The following is a 20,077-nucleotide window of genomic DNA, read 5'->3' on the forward strand; positions in this document are numbered from 1 at the left end:
TGTACTTGTGAATAAAGTTGAGTCAATTTGGGAAGACAACCTGAAGCAGTCTCTGTTTTCTTGTTCTCCCAAGCTGCTCCCGAGCTCGTACTAACACGCTGAATGGCATGCTTGAATATTACCTGAGAATATATTTGACTGTGTTACAGACTAAGGGACATTCTCTGCTGATAGGTGAAGGTACATTCTCTGCTGATAGACGTCCACGCCTCGAAGGAAGTCGATCCACGGATTAGGCCCTGGAAACCGTTTCCTTCAGTATCAGTCCTGGATCAATAACACTGGATGGATGCGTTCAGCATGGAGCCCCTGAGCTGTGTTACAGACAAACATGGAAACTGACAGGTCTGTGTCATTCACAGTCTGTAACACTTCTAAACAACAGAGGCTGACCCAAGTGCCTCAGAGCCAGGCACGCTCACATCACAGCTCTCTAAATAAGCCAGTTTCAAAATAAGAGCTGAAAGCTGTGTTTGCTTGTGTTAGCTTATTATTGTGGAGACTAACATTCAGTGATCATGTGTTCAGACTCATAATGATTACTCTCAGAAATCCTGATCTTTGTATTTACTGTGTGTTGGATCAATAACTGAGATTCATGGTATCACACAGCTGTGCTGCTGCTGATGTCAGCACATCTGGAACAATACGAGGTATCTGCTACCAGACTGAGCAGGACGTGAGACCTGTGGACTGTTTAAAGCTGTCCCTCCACAGCTCACTCAGACCTGATCCACACCTCAGTGATATTCTCTGACTTCCTCAGTAGAGACAGAAACCATTCAGATCTGGGACCATCAGCTGACTGATGATGTCACACAGACTGTGTTTTTCAGGAACAGTGATTCTGATGTGAGCCTGCTAGCTGACAGCAGACCTGATGAAAGCACATGTTCACATCTGTGAGGACAGACTGGACTCTTTGACTGCACCTTGGTTCTCCTCAGAGGTCTGTACAGGAGCATGTCCACCCCCACTGAAGATCTCAGTCACTGTGAAACATAGAAAGCTGCTTGTGTGGCCTCTGCCTCACATGTAGATACAGCTACAGGTTTCTCTGTCAGTCAGACTGAAACAGTGTCCTGATGCTGCATCATTCAGCTCTGTGCCCCAGTCAGCATCACTGGGAGCTACCAGTGTTTCTGCCCTTTTCCTGTAACACTACACTCAGCACAGGCTCAGCTGGTATCCAGTGTTGGACTTTGGCTTCAGCTGCTGTGATAGATCCTCTAACATAGATCAGCTCTGCTACATGTTGTTAGATAAGTGCAGCTGCTGTCATGTCCTGATGTTTCTCTGGCTCAGCAGCTTCTCCATCAGAGGTTCACATGGAGCTGATCCAGTATCTCCAGTAACTGTGTTCTGTGCCTCACTGGTTCATCCTTCTGTCTGTGTGACGTCAGTCAGATGTTGAAGTTAAACTCTGTAATCTTCACTGTGTCACAGAGTTCAGTGAGTCCCGTTATTCACAGTATCAATCAGATCATCAGAGAACAGCTGATCAGCAATCAGTGGTGCCAACAGCGCCTCCTGTGGTGAGAGGATGCAATAATGCAATGTAGCATTTTTCCACTCAACACTTGCAGTCATGGAAACTGTCTGTTGGATCTGTGTGACGTTGCTTTCTTGGTTAGAGTTCCTCACAAATGTCCAGATGATTCTTCTAATGAGGCGTCGACCATGTTTGCAGCTCTTTGGAAGAAAACGTCGCCCTTTGCCATCCTTACTTTTCTTTGACTTCTTCAAATGCAGCTGAACTCCAGCTGGTATTTTCTTGGACTTTGCAGCTGTTTCTGGTCATCAGTTCATTCCTGCAAACCTCTGAAGCTGAACAACAATGATGCTGCATTGCTGGCTGATCCCAAAAGGTTGATTCTGTTCATCTGGACGTTTTCAGAAACGTTTGCTCACTGATCAGGTGACTTCTTCAGTCTCAGCTGACTGCAGCTTTACAAGCTTACAAACAGCACATTTGCACAATGACTGAAAGCAGCAGCACCTGATATATATGATACTAATATAATACATATACATATATAATCCATACTAATGATGAAGGAACTGAGCTCACAGTCCATTGTTCATTCAGTGAACTACTCAGTTTATTTTGGGCCTCAGAAATGCTCACTCTGTTTGTACATCACTGTCAGCAATAGACTCATTCTGCTGTGTGGACAGGAACACATGTGACATCACTTCCTGTTTGTTTGTGACTGAAGAGGAAGAAGTTTACAAGGAATCATTTAGAAGAGTTTCAAACATCAACTGATTGAATCCATGAATCTGAAAACGTGTTTGTGAGTGAAAGAGACAGACATGTACAGACTGAACTATCTGTTCAACAGTCAGAGTGTTTCTGTAACAGGAGACACTCTTTACACTCCACTCAGCACAGGGACACTGAAGCACCACGAGACAAGAACAGAAACCCAGGATAAAGAGTTTGAGTGAATGTGGTGTTGAAGGTGTGGAGGTGGATCAGAGTGTCAGAGGAGACTCTGTAGAAGGACAGAGTGCCAGCAGGACAGTCCACATACACTGCTGCTCTGTTAGAGACAGAGGAGGAGGAGGAGGAGGAGATGGATGTTCCTATGCTATTGTGCCAGACAGTAAAGGGATCATCATCATCGTCTTCATCACACTCCAGACTCCAGGACTGATCATTCCATCCAAACCAACAGTCATAACTGACTCCTTTCCTTCTGATGCTTCTGTAACTCACTGATATACAAACGTTTCCTCTCCACTCGACCTCCCAGTAACAGCGACCAGTCAGACCATTTCTACACAGCAGCTGATAAACATCAAATCTGTCTGGATGATCAGGATATGACTGAACCTCCTCCACTTGTGTCACCTTCCTGTTGTTGTCAGACAGTTGGAGCTTTGTGTTCACTGTGTTTGTGTCGATTGTGAGTTGACAGGAATCTGATGGAGAGAACAAACACAATCCAGCTGCAGTTATTGATCCATCATCTGTTCATTGATTGACACTTTGATGATGACTCCTGACATGATGAAGATGGTTGAATGTGTGCTGCTTTGTTTTCATGAATCCCATTAAAAACACACTTACACTTCCTCAGACCTGGTGTCAACCATCGGACTCCAGCAGGCTCCACCCTGAAAGGAGGAGGGGGGTCAGAGCAGCACAGTCAGCATGCACACATGGACATTACATGGCTCTCACACACACACTGTTACACACTGAGCTCAAAGCTCGGCTCCACTGTTTTATTCAAAGAAATCTACATTTATTTATCAGCACATTTAAAAACAGCTTGAGCCAAAGTGCTGCACAGAGTAGAGAGAAAATAGGAAACATACACAGTAATGACTATAAAGACTGGTCAGGATTGAAAGCTACAGAGTACAAATGTGTTTCCAACCGGCTTTTAAAAATGTCCAGTGTTGGTGACGACCTGATGTGAAGGGCGACTGTTCCAGAGTTTGGCTGCAGCCATCGATAAAGCTCACCTCTGTTTTTACGTCTAGTTCTGGTCAGAAGCTGCTTATCTGCAGACCTGAGGGCTCCACTTGGATTCTTTTGTTAAAGAGAGATAAGATGGAGCCAATCCATTCACAGATTTAAAGACAACCAGATCTGGAAGTGGATTCTACCACGTACTGGTAACCAGTAGAAAAAGCTGGTGATGGGTCGTCTAGCACAGACCCACCGCTGGAACCAGACAATTGATGAGGGAGAGAACTGTGACAGCGCCGTTCCTTCACTTGACCTAAGTCGCTCTCGTCTGCTCCCTCGTAACACTGCTCTTTATTGAGCTTACATGAATATGCACAAGTTCATTATGACGTCTTACACAGGTATGAACAAAGAGTACCAGTCTGTGCATAGAGTGTGTGTGTGTGTGTGTGTGTGTGTGTGTGTGTGTGTGTGTGTGTGTGTGTGTGTGTTCCAGATGTGACCCTGTGACCCCAAAGCTGGTGCTAAGAGTCCAGCGGTCCCCCTAACAAAGGGCTCTTATACTTAACCAGACACAGAGTAGGTGTCCTCCTACACCATAAATCAGTAAGAGAGGGTACGACCTCTCTCATGGCCCCAAGTGGTGTGTGCATGCCAGAGCACTCTGGAAGGCACACAGAGTCTTCACAGACTACTAAGGATCGAACCTCTATCATTATGCAATCGATTATAAAACTCATATATGAGTAAATATTTCTAAGCAAACCTTACAGCTGGTTTTAAAAGCAGAATTTATTTGTTTCTCAAATGAGAAAGAGCTATCGAGAAACACTCCTAAATCTTTAGTTCTGAACTTTTCCAGTGGGCCAAGGTCAACATCATCTGCTAATTAAGAAGCAGATGATGTTGATATAATGTAAGGGAAAAGAATTAGCATTATTAGATAATGCTAATTCTTTTCCCTTACATTACAACAATGTGAGGAGTTAATGCTAAGTATACTGCCATTAGTAGCTAATAATATTACTGTTTTCCCTTTCTTTATACAACTTGAGCAGCTATTGCTAAGTAGGCCACTTTTCTCTGCTAAGGATTTGTGTGACCATGATGGAAACTCTGATAAGCTAATGCTGCTAAGCTAATGCTGTTTATGGGCCCTGTTAGAATCGATATTTCATTCTCATTCTGTTGTTTGAGAACAATAACAGAAAAATGTGCACTTGAGAACAAATTTATTGTGAATTCAGCTGTGAATGTACAGTTTGTCATTATTTAAGCTTCCATTTCCAAATGTTAGCTGACACTTTATTAGGTACACTGGTATCTATATCAGGTACACCTGTGACCTAGATGTTCCTGCAAACAGACTCCTTGGAGACCCCCACATAAATATCCATGAACTATCCAGCTAGACTAGTGTGTCTGTCCCTGAAAATATTCCTGCATGTGTGATTGTTCATGTGTCATCTGCAGGAAACAAACAGGAAGTGAGTGAAAGACACAGGAAATGTTTCCAGCTCTTTCTCCTCTATCAGACATTCTCTCCATACCTGAGAGTGTCCAGTCTCCAGCCTGGATCCTTCAGTCCAGCCGACAGCAGCTTCATTCCTGAGGGACCTGGATGATTGTAGCTCAGGTCCAGCTCTCTCAGATGGGAGGGGTTGGAGCTCAGAGCTGAGACCAGAGAAGTACAGCCTTCCTCTGTGATCAGACAGCCTGACAGACTGCAGACACACAAAACAACAATCCGTCTGTCAACAGTTGTTTTCTATTTGTCACAATAACATCTATCCATTTACATCCATTCAATGTAACTTTATTTATAAGTGACAATACCCAACAGACAACAACAGTCATCTGAAGCTGTTTAACAGTGTAAGGTAACCGCCTCCACTGTGAGCAGCACTTGGTGATGGTGGGAAGAAGAACTCCCTTTGACACAAAGATCCTCCCAGTGAAAACAGGCTCCAGGAGGAGCATCTACCATGACTGGTTGCAGGGTGAGGGGAAAGAGAAGAGATGAGCTCAGAGAGACAAGAACAAAACAGAGAGACAAAAGTTAAGGACATGCAGTAGTGACCAGTGTTGGGAAGGTTACTTTTAAAATGTATTCCATTACAGAATACAGAATACATGCCCCAAAATGTATTCTGTAACGTATTCCGTTACGTTACTCAATGACAGTAACGTATTCTGAATACTTTGGATTACTTAATATATTATCATGCTTTTTACAACAACGTGAATGTACTATTGCTGTGTGATTTATTACTATTACTGAAGGTCCGCGACTCCGAACTGTAGTAAAGGGACCTCTGACTAATACGGCGGGGTCCCTGTCGGCTCGTAGCCGAAAAATAGCTTTACTTTGTTGTGTGGGTCAACTTTTCTTGCGAGAGACAGAGAGAGGCGTTGAAAGACTGCTCCAACGGAACTTATTGTTTCGGAGGAAAACACGAACACGGTGTACAGTCGAGACTTAATAGCTTACTCGTCGGGCACTCCTCTTGGCTGAAGTGCTTATTATTATATTTACATGCTTCCAGCTCCCGTTTTTCCTCGATGACAACTCGTACCTTTCCACTCCCCTTTTTCTCCCTCCTCACGCTCACAGACCCATAACGTGTATGGCAGTCCATTCTCCCTGCAGCACGGACTACACTGCCCATGAGGCTACATTCTTTAGAGCTATGCTTGTAGCATTCTGCCTGTTAGCTTAGCACAACAACAACAACAACAACGAAAAGGCGCTCTCTCACCCAGGAAACACACAGTCGCAGAGAGAGAGAGAGAGCGTCGCCCTGTAACCATGGCAACCGTAACGCTGCCGCCTGGAACAACAGAACGTAGCTGTCAAACAAAACCCAAACAGTCCTGACCCGCCACAATATGAAACAGGAAAGTACCGCAGTGTAATCCATTTATTTCAACAAAGTAACTGTATTCTGAATACCACCTTTTTAAACGGTAACTGTAACGGAATACAGTTACTCATGTTTTGCAGGAGCTTTCCTCTCTTCAGGGACTCTCTCTGCAGGAGGGGGAGATACAGGAGAGGTGGAGGAAGATCTCAGCCTGGGCGTTTACTGTCTTATGTAGTCTGGAAGATGAGTGGATGGTGGGGTGGGTGCAGTTTTCTCTGTGGTGGGGTTGGGTGAACTGTCCCGGGCTCTGTGGGGCCGGGAGGCGCTGCTGCACTGGGCCCCGGTCTGGATGGGCCTGGGCCCTCTTTCTCTGGCGGGTCGCGGAGTGTGGGAGTGCCTACTGGGGTCAGCGGGGGAGCTGGCCCCAGGGAGGGGTTACCTGCCCCTCCCTTCCTTCCCTCCCCATCTCCAGCTGCCTCCCTCTTCCCGCTCCACCACAACCACCCACACATGCAGGGCCTTGGAGTAGGGGTATGTCACCAGGGTGCAGAGGAGGCTACCCCCCCCCCCCCCCCCGTCCCCTTCCGGCTGCCTCTGCCTCAATTTTATCCCACAACTTAGACATTCACATTATTCACACTCTCATTACACATACATATAGGATCTTGGGGGTGGGCACAATCACGGAGTCCATATTACCATCAGGGTGTACACCTCACCCCTGGCGTCGTTGCCCACCTCTCAATTTTAAATACACTTAGACATTGAGGGCTATCAGGAGGGACTATGCACTTACCTGCTGCTCTCTGGCAGGTAGCTCCATGCCCTCCTGGGTTTTAATTGCACCTTAGAACACACATGCATCAACACTACAATGAGCGGGTGGAGGGAGGTTTGGAGTCTTCTCCCACCCCCATTCTCTGCGGCCTGCTGGAGCGGGAGGGCTAGGAGGAGTTGGCCGTCCGACTGCAGTCTGGAGTGTGAGGCCTCCCTGCTGCTACGGAGTCGGGGTGGTCTGCCTCTCCCCACCGCAGGGAAAAGGGTAACACCACCTGGGTCTGGGTGCAGTTCCCCCCTCCAGGGGCAAGGGTACCTAGACCCGGTTTGTAGAGTACGCTTGGGGAGTGTGATCGTGTGTACAGCGTCTCTTTATGTCTGTCTCCACGTTGGTTGAGTGTGGAGTGAGTGCATATGAGAGCATGAGGGGGGGAATGGATGTTTGTGTCTGTGTGTGCCTGTATGTCTGTGTCTATATGTCAGGTTGGGTATCAGACACCACCTCTCTGGGGACACCTCAGGCCCTCCAAGGTTTGGAGGCCTATCTCCACCCACCACCACTTCCCCTGCCGGTAGCGGACTCCCTCAGGTGTCGGTGCGTTGGTGGTTCTTTGTGTCTGGGGGTGGGCGTCCAGGTACACACCGGCTCACTCCTTGGCGGCCGCTTATCGGGGCCTGGAGCCTGGGGCTCGCTCGGGCCACTTCGGAGGTGGGGTGCCCCCGGCCTCTCGGCCTGGGGCTCGGTCACTCAGGCACAGCTGGCTGCCGGCGGAGCTCACGGGCGCGTCACTGCAACTCCCCCTGGCTTCTGCTCCGCGGCTGCTGAGTGAACCCTCATCTGGGACTCTCCTCAGCTCTTGCTGGGACAGTGGCGCGACTGCCCCTCTGTTGGTTTTCCATGGTCTCTTGTGTTCTGGGGGCCTCTGGATGTCTGGAGTTTTGATCTCCTCCATACCTGCTTCATACCCTGGAGGACGGGGCTGTGGCCCCCCCCCCCACACTCCCTAGCAGATCGTTACATGGAGAAACCTTTGGAATACAAGCACGCTGATCCAAACAGGTATGCACACGGGTGTTCACTGCTCGTAGACTTAAATTACACCTTTCTTGGCTACTACTTCGAAGCACATCTGTCCTGCGTGCTGCACAACAACATTGAATATTTAGTATTTACTGCTGTTTACACTTAGCTAGATTAATGCGATGGTGTTGTGTTTAGTATGTTGCTTTGTTTTTTTTTGTCTTCTATTCTTCTCTCAACAGGTGATCCAGGAGATTTTTATTTTTTTTCTCCCCCCCTTTCTCACTGTCCCTCTCCCCTTCTGTTTTTCCTTTCCTTCCTCTTTCTTTCTCCCTATCCTATCCCTCACTGATGTCTGTCCCGTCTGTAACATCTGAAAATAAAATATAATAAATAATAAAAACAAAGATCGACCAAATGGACCAATACGGCAATGCCACGAAGATCCATTTGGCAAAGTAAATCCATTGGGTATCCTTGTTGGTCTTCAGACAACAATTCTGATGGCTAAAGAATCAAATGGGACAGGCAAAAAAAACAAAAAAAACAAAAAAAAACAAAAACAAAGTAACTGTATTCTGAATACCACCTTTTTAAACGGTAACTGTAACGGAATACATTTACTCATGTTTTGCATTTTAAATACCTAACGGCGGTACATGTATTCCGTTACTCCCCAACACTGGTAGTGACATATAAAAGCATCAGGAGTGAAAAGAGGGGAGAAGAAAGCAGAGCATCATGGGAAGTCCACCAACAGCCTGAGCCTATAGCAGCATAACTAAGGGATGGTTCAGGGTCACCTGATCCAGCTCGAACTATAAGCTTTATCAAAAAGGAAAGTTTGAAGCTGATCTTCAAAGTAGAGAGGGTGTCTGTCTCCTGAACTCAAACTGGGAGCTGCTGCCACACCCAGTCCAACATAGCCAGGATTTCTTTGCTGCACTGAAAAGACCTCAAATCCCAGTCAGAGATGATGAGTATCATCACAGTGATGATCATTTCTCTGTAACCCAGGCTTTCTGCTTCAGGATCTGTGGAGACCTTTAAACATCATTTCACTAAATGGATGGACTGAGCTCAGCCTACAGATGAACTGGGGCCAGAGATCATAAAGAACATCAAACAGTCAAATTCAACACTTTTAATGGAAATATGAGATTAATGCTGCAGACAATCATGAACCTGCTGAATTCATGAACATCAAGAATGCAGCGAGTGGTAAAATAAAGATTTGACCTCAGTGTGCTCAGTGTTCCTGTCTATTCCTAACATATTCCTAACATGATAGCTGCACTTTAGAGCTCTAAAACTGGAACTGACACATGTTTAAACTCTACATGTTACTCAGTACATTCAGTTCTGACACTCGCTCACAGTCCAACAAAGGAAACATGGAGATCACATCAGTTTGTCACCAAAGTCTAATTATTAGGGCAACTTAACCTGTTATTATCTCGTTAACTCATTAACTGATTAACGTCAGCAATTATTTTAATCACAGTTTTTAAAATCATGATTATTGTGAAAGTGCTCACTGGCTCTGAATATAAAAGCCATGGGTCACAGGAGGGATGTTGATCAGTGCTGGCTTGAAATGGGCGTCATTATGCGTCTCAGCCAATGGGAGCATTGAGGGTGGGCCTAATACTACTGCAGCGCTCACATGACCCAGGACAGAGAGAAAGGGGCGGGGACAGAAACATGGAGACAGGTACAGATCTTTGACATGTTCATTTTAAACTGTTCCAGGAGGCAGTGTTGATACAACTAAAGTTATCTGTTGTTGAAGAAGTCGGTCTGAGGAACGTTCTTAGGATCAACAAATGACGGCATGTATGAGCCTCAAGACGCAGCATCACAAGAAGAACACATGAGCTGTAGAAAAAGGAGAGACTATGAAAGCCACGGCGTTACAACATGAACCAGCTGTTGGTCTCTCTGGAGACTACTGGGCGTGGCTGGGTAACCATGGTTACCTGGGAGTTACAGAAACGTGCAGAACATGTGATTCATGTTGCACAGCAGTGGGACATTTGAAATAAAGTCAGCACACTCAGTACAGATAGTGCATCAAAAATGATGCTGCTGCCAGACGTCTGCCTTTGAACACGTCCCTGCATCGCGCACAACACCAAGGTTGCCATGGCAATCACAGCTGACAGGGACAAAGTGCACAGCTGGAAGCCTGCAGGTATATTTAACATGATGTATTTCTCAGTGTCCTGTCTGTGTGTGAGAGACAAACAGCCTCTGTATGTGTGTGTAAATACAGCATGAATATGTAGAGGACATGAGAGAACTCACTGAAGGAACAGAGGGTTGTTGGAGGGAAACCTGTGGAAGCAACAACATCCGAGCCACCAGAGAAGAAGTTGGCCCTGTTGGTGCTTCATCAGAGTGTGAACAGGAGGAAGACTCAGCTGAGAACAGTGTGGTGGATACAGAGCAGAGCCCACCATCAGTACAGAGGCCTGTCCATTAGAGTGCTGCTCCAACATGCAGCACATGTACTTGGCCACAGCTGCAACATCTGTACCTGTGAAAGCTTCTTCTCTGTTGCTGCTCATATTGTGCAGAAGAAGAGAGTTTCTTTATCATCAGAAAATGTCAATGAGCTTGTGAGTCTTAGCAGCTGGCTCGGTGCAGAGGAGGAAGAACATGTCAGTCAGAGGAAGATAAATGCAGTTCATGTTGTCAACTCAACCTGGACTGTTGAAAGAGTTTTTCTTTGTCTGGTTTCTGACTGAGATTCTCCAAAGGAAATCCAGCACAAACACACACTTCACACACTCAAAGTCCTGCACAGTAAATGAGCTGATGAGCGTTTGTGCTGCTGCCTGATAACAGAACAATAGTTCTGCTGCTTCCTGTTCTGCAAACACACATTTATAAATGTTCACTTGCTGTTGATCAAAGGTATGTTGGTGGCTCTGGACGCTGAGGGAACTTTGTAAAAAACTAGATCAAATGTTAACGTCCTGGCAGAGGCAAAGAACTTTGATTTGATATTTGATTAGATTCATGTTTCAGCTCAGACTGACAGAAATATTTGAACTGCTGCTGTGTTAAAGGGAACACTGCTGTTAGAAAGCACCTGATCTGTTTCTGCACACTGAATGTTGCACTTCTCATACTGCAGTACTATTAAAATAAGTACACAATGCACTACTTTTGAACTCATGATTGAATGTTGCTGTAACAAAGCCATTAATGTGATTCAAAGTGTTCATGGTTTCCCAGCACAACAAATGATTGCACAAGTGTGACTGATCCACTTTCTAATGTGTGTGTAGCCCACACTGTGTGTCACTGTGTCACAGGTGAGTCTGTGTGTCCAGGTTCTATGAGGACAACAGGATATAGTGACTGAGTCCAGCAGCTTAAAGTCTGACTCCATCCTCCATTTAAATAACTCACAGCAACAACTGAATAGCTTTGCCTTTGTGTAGCTGACACTTCATTTTAATGTCCTTCTATTCTGGTTCATCTGGTCTCAGTTTCTATAAGCACACAGGTTTCATCAGGGACTCTATGACCTCAGTAATCTTTGCTGGGCCTTAATGCTCTGAACAAAGCTGCACATCACAAGACTAAATAGAAATGAATCAGTCTTTCATTCTCACTGCTGTTTGACTTCAGCTCTCAATGTCCCACCATAACCCATGGAAAGAATTACTGTCCATCCAGGCTGCTGAACATGAAGCTGAAGAAGGTGGAGTATTGTGAGGGCTGATGGAGATGATGATGAGGAAACCAGGAGCAGTGGGTGGATGGCAGCATCAGCATGAAGGATCAGTGTGAGAACACATCATCATCCACAAAGGAAACCAGTCTGAGTGTCTGACGCTCTTGTTAGAAAGACGCAGTCCCAGCAGTTAGCTTGTCTGCTAGTTAGCTGAGAGCTAACTCACTTGTACATTGAATACCAAACTGTGTAAACCAGGGGTGTCAAACATATGGCCCGTGGGCCAAATCCAGCCCTTGAGATAATTTCATATGTCAAATATTGATGAATTTTCAGGCTTGCTGATAATCAATGTGAGCACGGCTGAGATGTTATTCTGATGAGCAAACCATGTGGCCAAACACTATAAGAGACAGATTGGGATCATACCATTATGTGAAAGAGGACGGAAATGTCCCATAGACAGCAAGGGTAGTGGTAGAGACCAGTACACAGAGAAATGGGAGCTGTATTGAAATGCAAGCGTGTCAGGAAAGAGTGAAAAGGCAAAATGAGCAGCATCTGGCTGCATTTCAGTGATATTGGAGACCACAAAGCTGAGTGCAACATTTATACAGGAGATATACAGGAGACGCTGAGAGTAGAACTGATAAAATTAGGAGCTGGCTAAAGTGAGACCCATTTTTATTTCCACCCATTTTCCATTGTGGAGGACAAAAGGTTTCAAACTGGTCCAGGTCTTAAACCTCACGTGTTCTTCCTAATAGCAGTAAATGGATAAAAATAAGGCTTTTATGAAAACACTGAATAAAACTTGCTGCCTTTAAAAAGACTAAATGTACAGTTCAGTATTGAATACTACATAAAATAAACTATATATAAAGTGTGTCTGAATGGCAGAGATGCAGAAATATGTGCATGTAGCACAGAGCCACGGCTCAGTGTCTGAATGAGTCTCACAGACCTGAATGTGCTGTTGAAGCCATTTATAATTATAACGTAATTCTTTACTCGTTTGATCTGCTCCTTACCACAAGCCACCAGACGTAGAAGGTTTTGGACTTTTAACTATATTTTCTGAAGTTTTACAACTTTTCTTACTGTTAAAAACCTCGTTATGGCCATTCATGCTGTACAAAGTAATTAGACATGTGTGGTATCTACAGAAACGTCAGAATCTCAGCTAAAAGGTCACAAAACCATCTCAACAACCACCAAACAGCTAAAACACAGGTGAACAGATCACACAAAAAAGATGTAAACACAAATCCCCCTGATCATCTGGTTTTTAAACATGAAGCGTCGTTTTGGACGTTCATTTACTGCTGGTTCAGTGAATTTTGGTTGGACAGTGATGAAACCTGCAGCCTCAGAATCTGTGAGAAGTCTGCTTTCAGCACGCAACAGCATTGTTGTGTTGTGTGCTGTGGATTCACCTCTGCAAACTCATCACTGTTTCACCATCATGTTTCTACTTAGACAATATCAAAGGAAGCAGTTCCCAGGAACTACTTCCTGTCTTGTTAACATAAGAGTACGTTGCCCTTCAAAACACCTCCACTTCTCCTCTTATTAGAGGACTGCCTTATTATTAATCTGCTAATTCTGTCAGTTGATGAAAGAAAAATGCTTGATCTCACCTGAGAGTTTCCAGTGTACAGCGTGGACTCTTCAGTCCTTCAGACAGAAGCTTCATGCCTGAATCCTTCAGGTTAATGTTACTCAGGTCCAGCTGTCTCAGATTAGAGGTCTGAGAGCTGAGACCTGAGGCCAGAGCTTCACAGCTTCTCTCTGACAGGTCACAGTGACTCAGTCTGAAAAATAACAGATAAACAATTACAAAAATAAAACACTTATGTTGAAGTGTAATGAGATACTATTATATTTAGCAATATTTCATCTTGTTTTGTCAGGAAACTGAGCACTGATGCAGAGCAACATGTGGAGAGAATCAGAGGAGAAGAAGTGAAGAGAGAACAGCAGTAAAACAACACTGAATTGTTCAGTGTGCTTTTGATATCAACAGAATGTGTCAAATTTCTTTATTTTGTATTTGTTTTAGTAGAATTGATGATTATCACTTAGATAACAACCACAGGCCAGGTCTAAATTGCACTTTGGTGACAGTTACACCCAGAAATATTTCAGAAATGTGGACAATTTGTGCTCCATTGTATTCAGTATTGAACAAACTGAGTACCGATGACCACTTAATAGTTTTGATATTTTATTTGATTGTTGTTTCAAAGTATTATAAATTATTCTAGGAAAGCAGTTAGAGTCTGCTTAGAAGAAATGAAAGCAGTTAGAGTCTGCTAGGAAAAGTTTAAATACTGGGTTGAAGTCCCAAAGAAATTGAGTTAGAGTCTCAAGTAGTTTGGTAGGGAATTTGGTCATTAAGTGGGTTTAAGTCCCGGTTGGTCATTAGGTCAGACCTTTGTTGGTCATTTTGTGGGTTAGAGTCCCTATTGTCCATCAGGGTAGATCTGCCTCAGTCATACACTTGTGTTGGGTGTTGATTGTTGTTTCAAAGTATTATAAATTATTCTAGGACGGCAGTTAGAGTCTGCTAGGAAGCGCAGTGCTCAGAGGTAACGCTTGCCAATGCCAAGGACGCTTAGGCATTGTCCTCGAAGAGGGATAGTCAGTTGGTCACTGTGGAGTTTGGGGCACTCCAGAATCACTAGGAGTTAGAGTCTCCTTACCGTTTGGAACGGTAGTCTGCGCTTTTTTTGGTCAGGAGAAGTTGGACTTCGGGCGTGTAACTTTAACTTAAAACTTCGGGGAAAGCCTTGGCTGTGTAATGCCAAAAATAGAGCTTCAGGCAAAGTTTGGGTTGGTTGACGCTTTTAAATTGAGTTAGGGATTTTAGAGATGAGGCCAGAAACTGTTGGACAGATACTGGTTAATTGGTCGCAAAAAACTCAGGGAGTTTATCGGTTGGACTGTTATGTTAAATTTGTCGAAATTCGGTAGGTGTTAAAAGGCCTAAAATCTGTGCAGTTGTAAATATAAGACGTCGCTGTAATATAAAATATTTGGTGTAAGAGGAGGCTGTGTGTCGAGTCAGCAATGCACTGACTGCTTGCTGCTATTTTTAGACGGAGTGTGTGTGAGTGTGAAAATGCAAATTAGTAAGCAGTGAACTGTTTAAACCACAGTTGGTTTTACAAATACTGCTGCAAACATTGTTGAAGGTGTGTTTAAGATGCCATTTATGTTCATTAGAGGGTTATAAATAAAGTTTTGAGTTGCCGTAGGGGATGTATAGTAATTGACTGAGTTTGGATGTAGATATATAAATATATTGAGTGCACTGTGTATACTTAAGATTAACATATTACTTTCAGTAGTAACTTCTCTCCAGCAATAGTTGCTGGTGTGTTTTATTTTTTTTAATTTCTTGTGTGTGCGGTGAGAATTAATGGAGGTTTCAATTTTTGTTTGTTTTTTACTTGCTGTTTTTGATTATGACAAGCATGTCTAAAATACTCTTAGGAAAGTGTGTTTTGAGTTATATTCCTCAACTCTGGTCACAGTTTAAGTGTGTGAATGCGGTGACTAGAAGGTTTTGAATGATGAATAAAGGTGTGAGAGGTATTTCTTTGGTGATGTAAAGTAGGATGTTTTAAAGTTTGAAAGTGTTTTTAATTTAAGAGATGCATGAGTGATGTTATAAGAGTTTGAGTTTCTTTTCTTTCAGTTTAAAAACACATAAGTACATAAACTTGGTACACCCGTTTACTCTTTGACTTTATTAAAACAGACGGTGTATTTGAGTTTGAATTTCAGTAATTGTATGTTGATATGGTAATTTAGTTTATGTTAGGTGAAGGAGATGTCCATCTCCGCGTCTGGTACGGAGTGAAAGTGAGCACGCTGAAGGCTGTGATGTGAATACTGACAAATGCAAAGAGTTTAGTTTATTTAAAAGGCAGTGTGTGTGAGAGGATTATGAAATCATTGTGTGAATGATGCTACATTTTAGATCAAAAGTTAGTAGAATTACAGAGGGTCTGTAGATTGTAAAATAAGTTTGATTAGCCTGCAGAAACAGAAAAGCAGCTTGAGCTGCTCTGAGAAGCTGCGTGCTGTGTGTGTGTGACAGGAAGTTACATGCGCATAAAAGGAAGTGATGGTGACGAGTGAGCACCCAGAGAGAGAAACAGATGAGTTAAACTCTAGGCAGATAAAGCGAATGGAGGTTTTGAGAAAAGAAATGAAAAGGATATTAATTGTATGTTTTAGTGTGTCAACACAGATTACAGATAAATAAAGGTGGACTTCTCTCAACCTGGAATTTTGAGTACGGCGCAAAAACCAGTAGATTAGCAAATTGGGAGAAAACAGGCCAGATTTTGGCTTAAAATTTTACAGCTTGACCTCGCACTTGTCCCCATCCTGAGAAGAAGCTCAAAGGACAGTTAATCTCCTGATGAAGACCGACAGAACATCGTGGACTTCAAGAATTAACAGCAGCCAAAAGACAGTGCAACTGAATCGTTAACACTGAAACCAAAACTGACGGGAACAGCAGCAGCATGGAAAAGCACACGATGCAACATGTACTGTAAATTACAGGCTGGGCAGTTGAACAGTGGCATAATGAGCTGTGGAAAGCACTGGACATTGATTGTCAGATTTGCCATGCTTGGAGTAATCTTGAAAGAGACGACTGAAAGGATCAACAGAAAAGAAGAAACTACGTGATGAAACATGGACGGTGAACAGCAGGCTGGTAAGAACAGTGTGACATGACTGTTTAAAGGCACTGAATGTGGTATTTTGCCAGGCTGGGACTTGATCCAAAAGGAAAATACTGAAGAGAAACAGAGAGGTGAAGCCGGACGAGTTCGACTGTGAGAATACAGGGTGTAATTGGATTGAAATGAAAGCCTGAACTCATGATGGTTTAGAGATGTCCACCGTCACAAACAAAGAGGTAAACAAGAATAGAAAACACACATAGACAAAGTGTTACATGTGAAATTATTTCTGGAAAGAATCAGAAGTGAGATAGTTTTGAATTAAGAAATCAGGGAAAAGATGGATGAATTAAACCTGATTATAACATACAGAGGCAATGAAGAAAGCAGCTTACACTCACTGAACATTAACATACATAGGAAAAGCAATGAAGACCTGCTTACACGTATATACATGACATAAGTTGGGATTTCTGACCAGAGAGAGGGAAACGGGTAGTTTAAGTACTTATGATAATAATGAAAATGTCTCAGTTGTGTTTCTTTAGGGGCGAAACAGACCTGGATCAATTCTCCCCATGCAGCGGTCGGAAGAAACCTGTAGGTTAACTTGACTGGACATGCCAAGGCAAGTTTCTGGTTGAATTGTTCACAGCGCCATGTCTCCATAAACCTGACAAGTGGGCCCTAACTTCTGGCTGAGGACCAGGAATGCTGTTAATACGGTGGGAACTTAAAATTTGGGTTAGCAAATTTGGGAAAGAGAACTGACGGCTTAAGTGGAGAATTGTGCAGGAGTCTGACACACTGCAAAAGCAACATATGCAAATTCACATACACAAGCAGAAAATGCATTAACCTTATGAAGACAAGACAAGCTCATGGAGATTAATGCATAGACACAGATTAAACCTGGCTAAGAACACAAACATATGCAATGAAGAACAGCTTGCTATTTTGTATGAATGATAGAATGGTGTGAATGTTTAATAAAATACATTTGAGTTTGAAATTGAGGAATAACTCAAAGAAGCTATATGACAAAGGGAGTGAGTTATGAAAACAAAAAAAGTGATTAAAGTAGTTTTAAAAGAGTGACTTAGGAGTGCTCTCTCGTACTGAGTGATCAAAACCAGTGATCACTGTAGAAAGAAATAAAATAATTTAATAAGGAGATAATGTTTAAACATATGTTTCTGTTGTTACGGCAACTCATTGAGAGATGACTCAGTATGCAAATTAGCTGGAGTGAGTGGTGACGGAGGAGCTTCCTGTGTGTGTGTGTGACTGAGGCTTTCAGAAGAGGAAGCATAGCAGACAAGAGAAGTGCAGATTGGGGTAGGAAATTTATGGTTTAGTGATTATATGTTGTCGTAAGGGGGTCTTATGCTGAATTTAAGTATGTTAAAGGGGGTGATTTTTGTGTGCAAATTGTGTGGTTTTAATGAGACTTTCGGTGTATTGAGGAGGTGAAATTATGTGGTGGCAAGACTTGTGTGTTTAAGGTTGTTGAGGTTGTTGTGGTGATGGGTTGATTCTGTTAGTTAGGTTTGGGTTGTTGTTTTTGTTTTTAATAGAGGGAGTTTTTGGAAACATGGACATGTTTGAGGAGCCCATTATTTTGTAACAGTGCACTTAAAGAAAACCTGTCAGGTGATTTTGTTTTGTGTTCTCATGAGCAAATAATCAGCTCTATTTTTTCTCATTTTTGTTTTAAGCAGGCCTGCAACAGTGAATAACCGGCGCTGAAAATTCTCGGGAAGAGCAAATATAAGGGGGCTTTCCAGATTACAACTGGCTGAGGAGAAAGCTACCTGTGGGGACTGATCAGGTCGTAAGTCCTTGTTTAAAAGGATTGTAGCGAGTCAATCCAGTCCAAAAGCATAAAGAAATATTTTCCTATGGAAAATAAATAATGAATGAGCTCATTTTGCTGAGGGTGGAGAAGTTGCGCGGGAAGCTCCACTATTAGCAAATATATGGTGTGACTGCATGTGAATGTGTGTGACTGGATGAAGGTGGGGATGAATAAATGTGGACAAACAATTTGCTTTTATCAGAGAAAATTTCTGTTTTGTTGACTGGGGTTAGATTATGGGATTATAGTATATTGTTGGGAGAATGCCAAATGTTAAGGTTCAAAAATTGAGGAAGGAGAGTACAAACCACCCATGGTCCAGAAGATCTTGGTCAAACAATGATTTTAATGAATACACACGTGTGGGAAGAACACTCTGTACGCAGACAGCAAGTGATCTCCGACTTAATCAAAGCATACACAGATTTTTATAGCATCAGGGTTTGATTTACTGACGCCCCCTTCATGCGTCACAGACAGGATATATACATACGTCAAATCAAAACCACGATGACTTTTAACACAATTTAAAAAGAACATCGTCTTCCATCTTCATAACAGGTGCATCCTGTCACTGCCGGATGCTCGCTTGTCATCTTGACACCTCAGCAGCAGTTCTGCGACAAACTGCTCTTTGCAACCCCAGCAAAACATAATTAAACTTTCCCCCATAAATGATTCTCTCTAACTGAGTGTGTGTGTGTCTGTGTCTGTGTGCTAAACACAATTGCACCCTGTTTCACCTCGGCGACTAGCTCCTGACCTCTAACCAGACAGAGAGACAGAAACCACTCTCGTATATGTAATAATCGAACTGAAACTATGGATATATCATCTGTTAAATAAATGTTTTAATCAAGAACCTCTACTAAAAGCTTAATAAAAGAATATAAAAGTATAACAGAATCTTTTAAATAACCTAGCAATTAAAATAGCCTCGTCTAGCCTGCTCCTCAGAATAACTTTCTGCTTTCACTTCTGCAAACTCTCTGCAACTTCCTGTCAGCCTGCAACTTAGTCTTTCTGAAAGACACACTGTTTAAACCTCTGAATGCAATATAAACTACAGATTATATTATTAATGCAATGATGATGATTATTATTTAACAATAGCAGTAAAATAATTTCCCTGCTCCACAAGTTGTTCCACCTGATCTGTGTTAACTAGAATAAACATTTAAAAGCTAAAGCTATGATCACATATTTACTTACAGAGCTTTGTTGGAGGCTTTGACCACTGGCAGCAGCCTCAGAAGAGCCTTTTTAAAGGCTCATGTTCTCACTTAGATCATTTATTTCTACTTACATTTCATTCTGGGAAAAATGGGGATTACTTTGGAAATGGGAACTATTTTCCCCAAAAATCAGCCCTGGATTAGTAAATCACTCCAACATGTTCTCAGGCAGAAGAAGCTGTCTTGTTATGAGGGAGAGAAGAAAAGCAGCTAAAATCAGGTGTAAAAGTAAAGCAGAGGATGAGCTGAATAAAGGACACTCAAGGCTGGCTTGGAAAGGAATGAAGTCCATGGTGGGGATGCAGAACAAGGAGCAAAGATGAATGTGATGCTGAATCAGCAGAAGACTTGGACTCATTGGATTCCAGCTTTTTTTTTTATTGACATTTTAGAATCACTATACAATACCATCAACTTCAGCTATCTTTCAGTACATATATATTTTTCTTTTTTTCTATATTTAAACAACTAAAATATCCATACAATAAGAATGAAAGAAGAAGA

General features: G+C 43.0%; 2 protein-coding genes across 2 annotated transcripts in view; both read right to left on the reverse strand.

The window, feature by feature from the left end:
• Positions 1 to 20,077, reverse strand: part of LOC143413219 (uncharacterized) — a 332,604-nt gene that overhangs the window by 142,952 nt on the left and 169,575 nt on the right. The window lies entirely within an intron of this gene.
• Positions 2,070 to 20,077, reverse strand: part of LOC112432151 (NACHT, LRR and PYD domains-containing protein 3-like) — a 199,134-nt gene continuing 181,126 nt past the window's right edge. The window contains exons 9-12 of the mRNA XM_076888780.1: positions 13,415 to 13,588; positions 4,975 to 5,148; positions 3,077 to 3,123; positions 2,070 to 2,928 (exon numbers count right to left, since the gene is read on the reverse strand). Of these exons, the coding sequence (XP_076744895.1) occupies positions 2,387 to 2,928; positions 3,077 to 3,123; positions 4,975 to 5,148; positions 13,415 to 13,588 (937 nt within the window). The 3' untranslated portion in view covers positions 2,070 to 2,386. The remainder of the gene's footprint in view (positions 2,929 to 3,076; positions 3,124 to 4,974; positions 5,149 to 13,414; positions 13,589 to 20,077) is intronic.

Source organism: Maylandia zebra, linkage group LG2 (assembly GCF_041146795.1).
Source record: "Maylandia zebra isolate NMK-2024a linkage group LG2, Mzebra_GT3a, whole genome shotgun sequence".
Classification (NCBI taxonomy): Eukaryota; Metazoa; Chordata; class Actinopteri; order Cichliformes; family Cichlidae; genus Maylandia; species Maylandia zebra.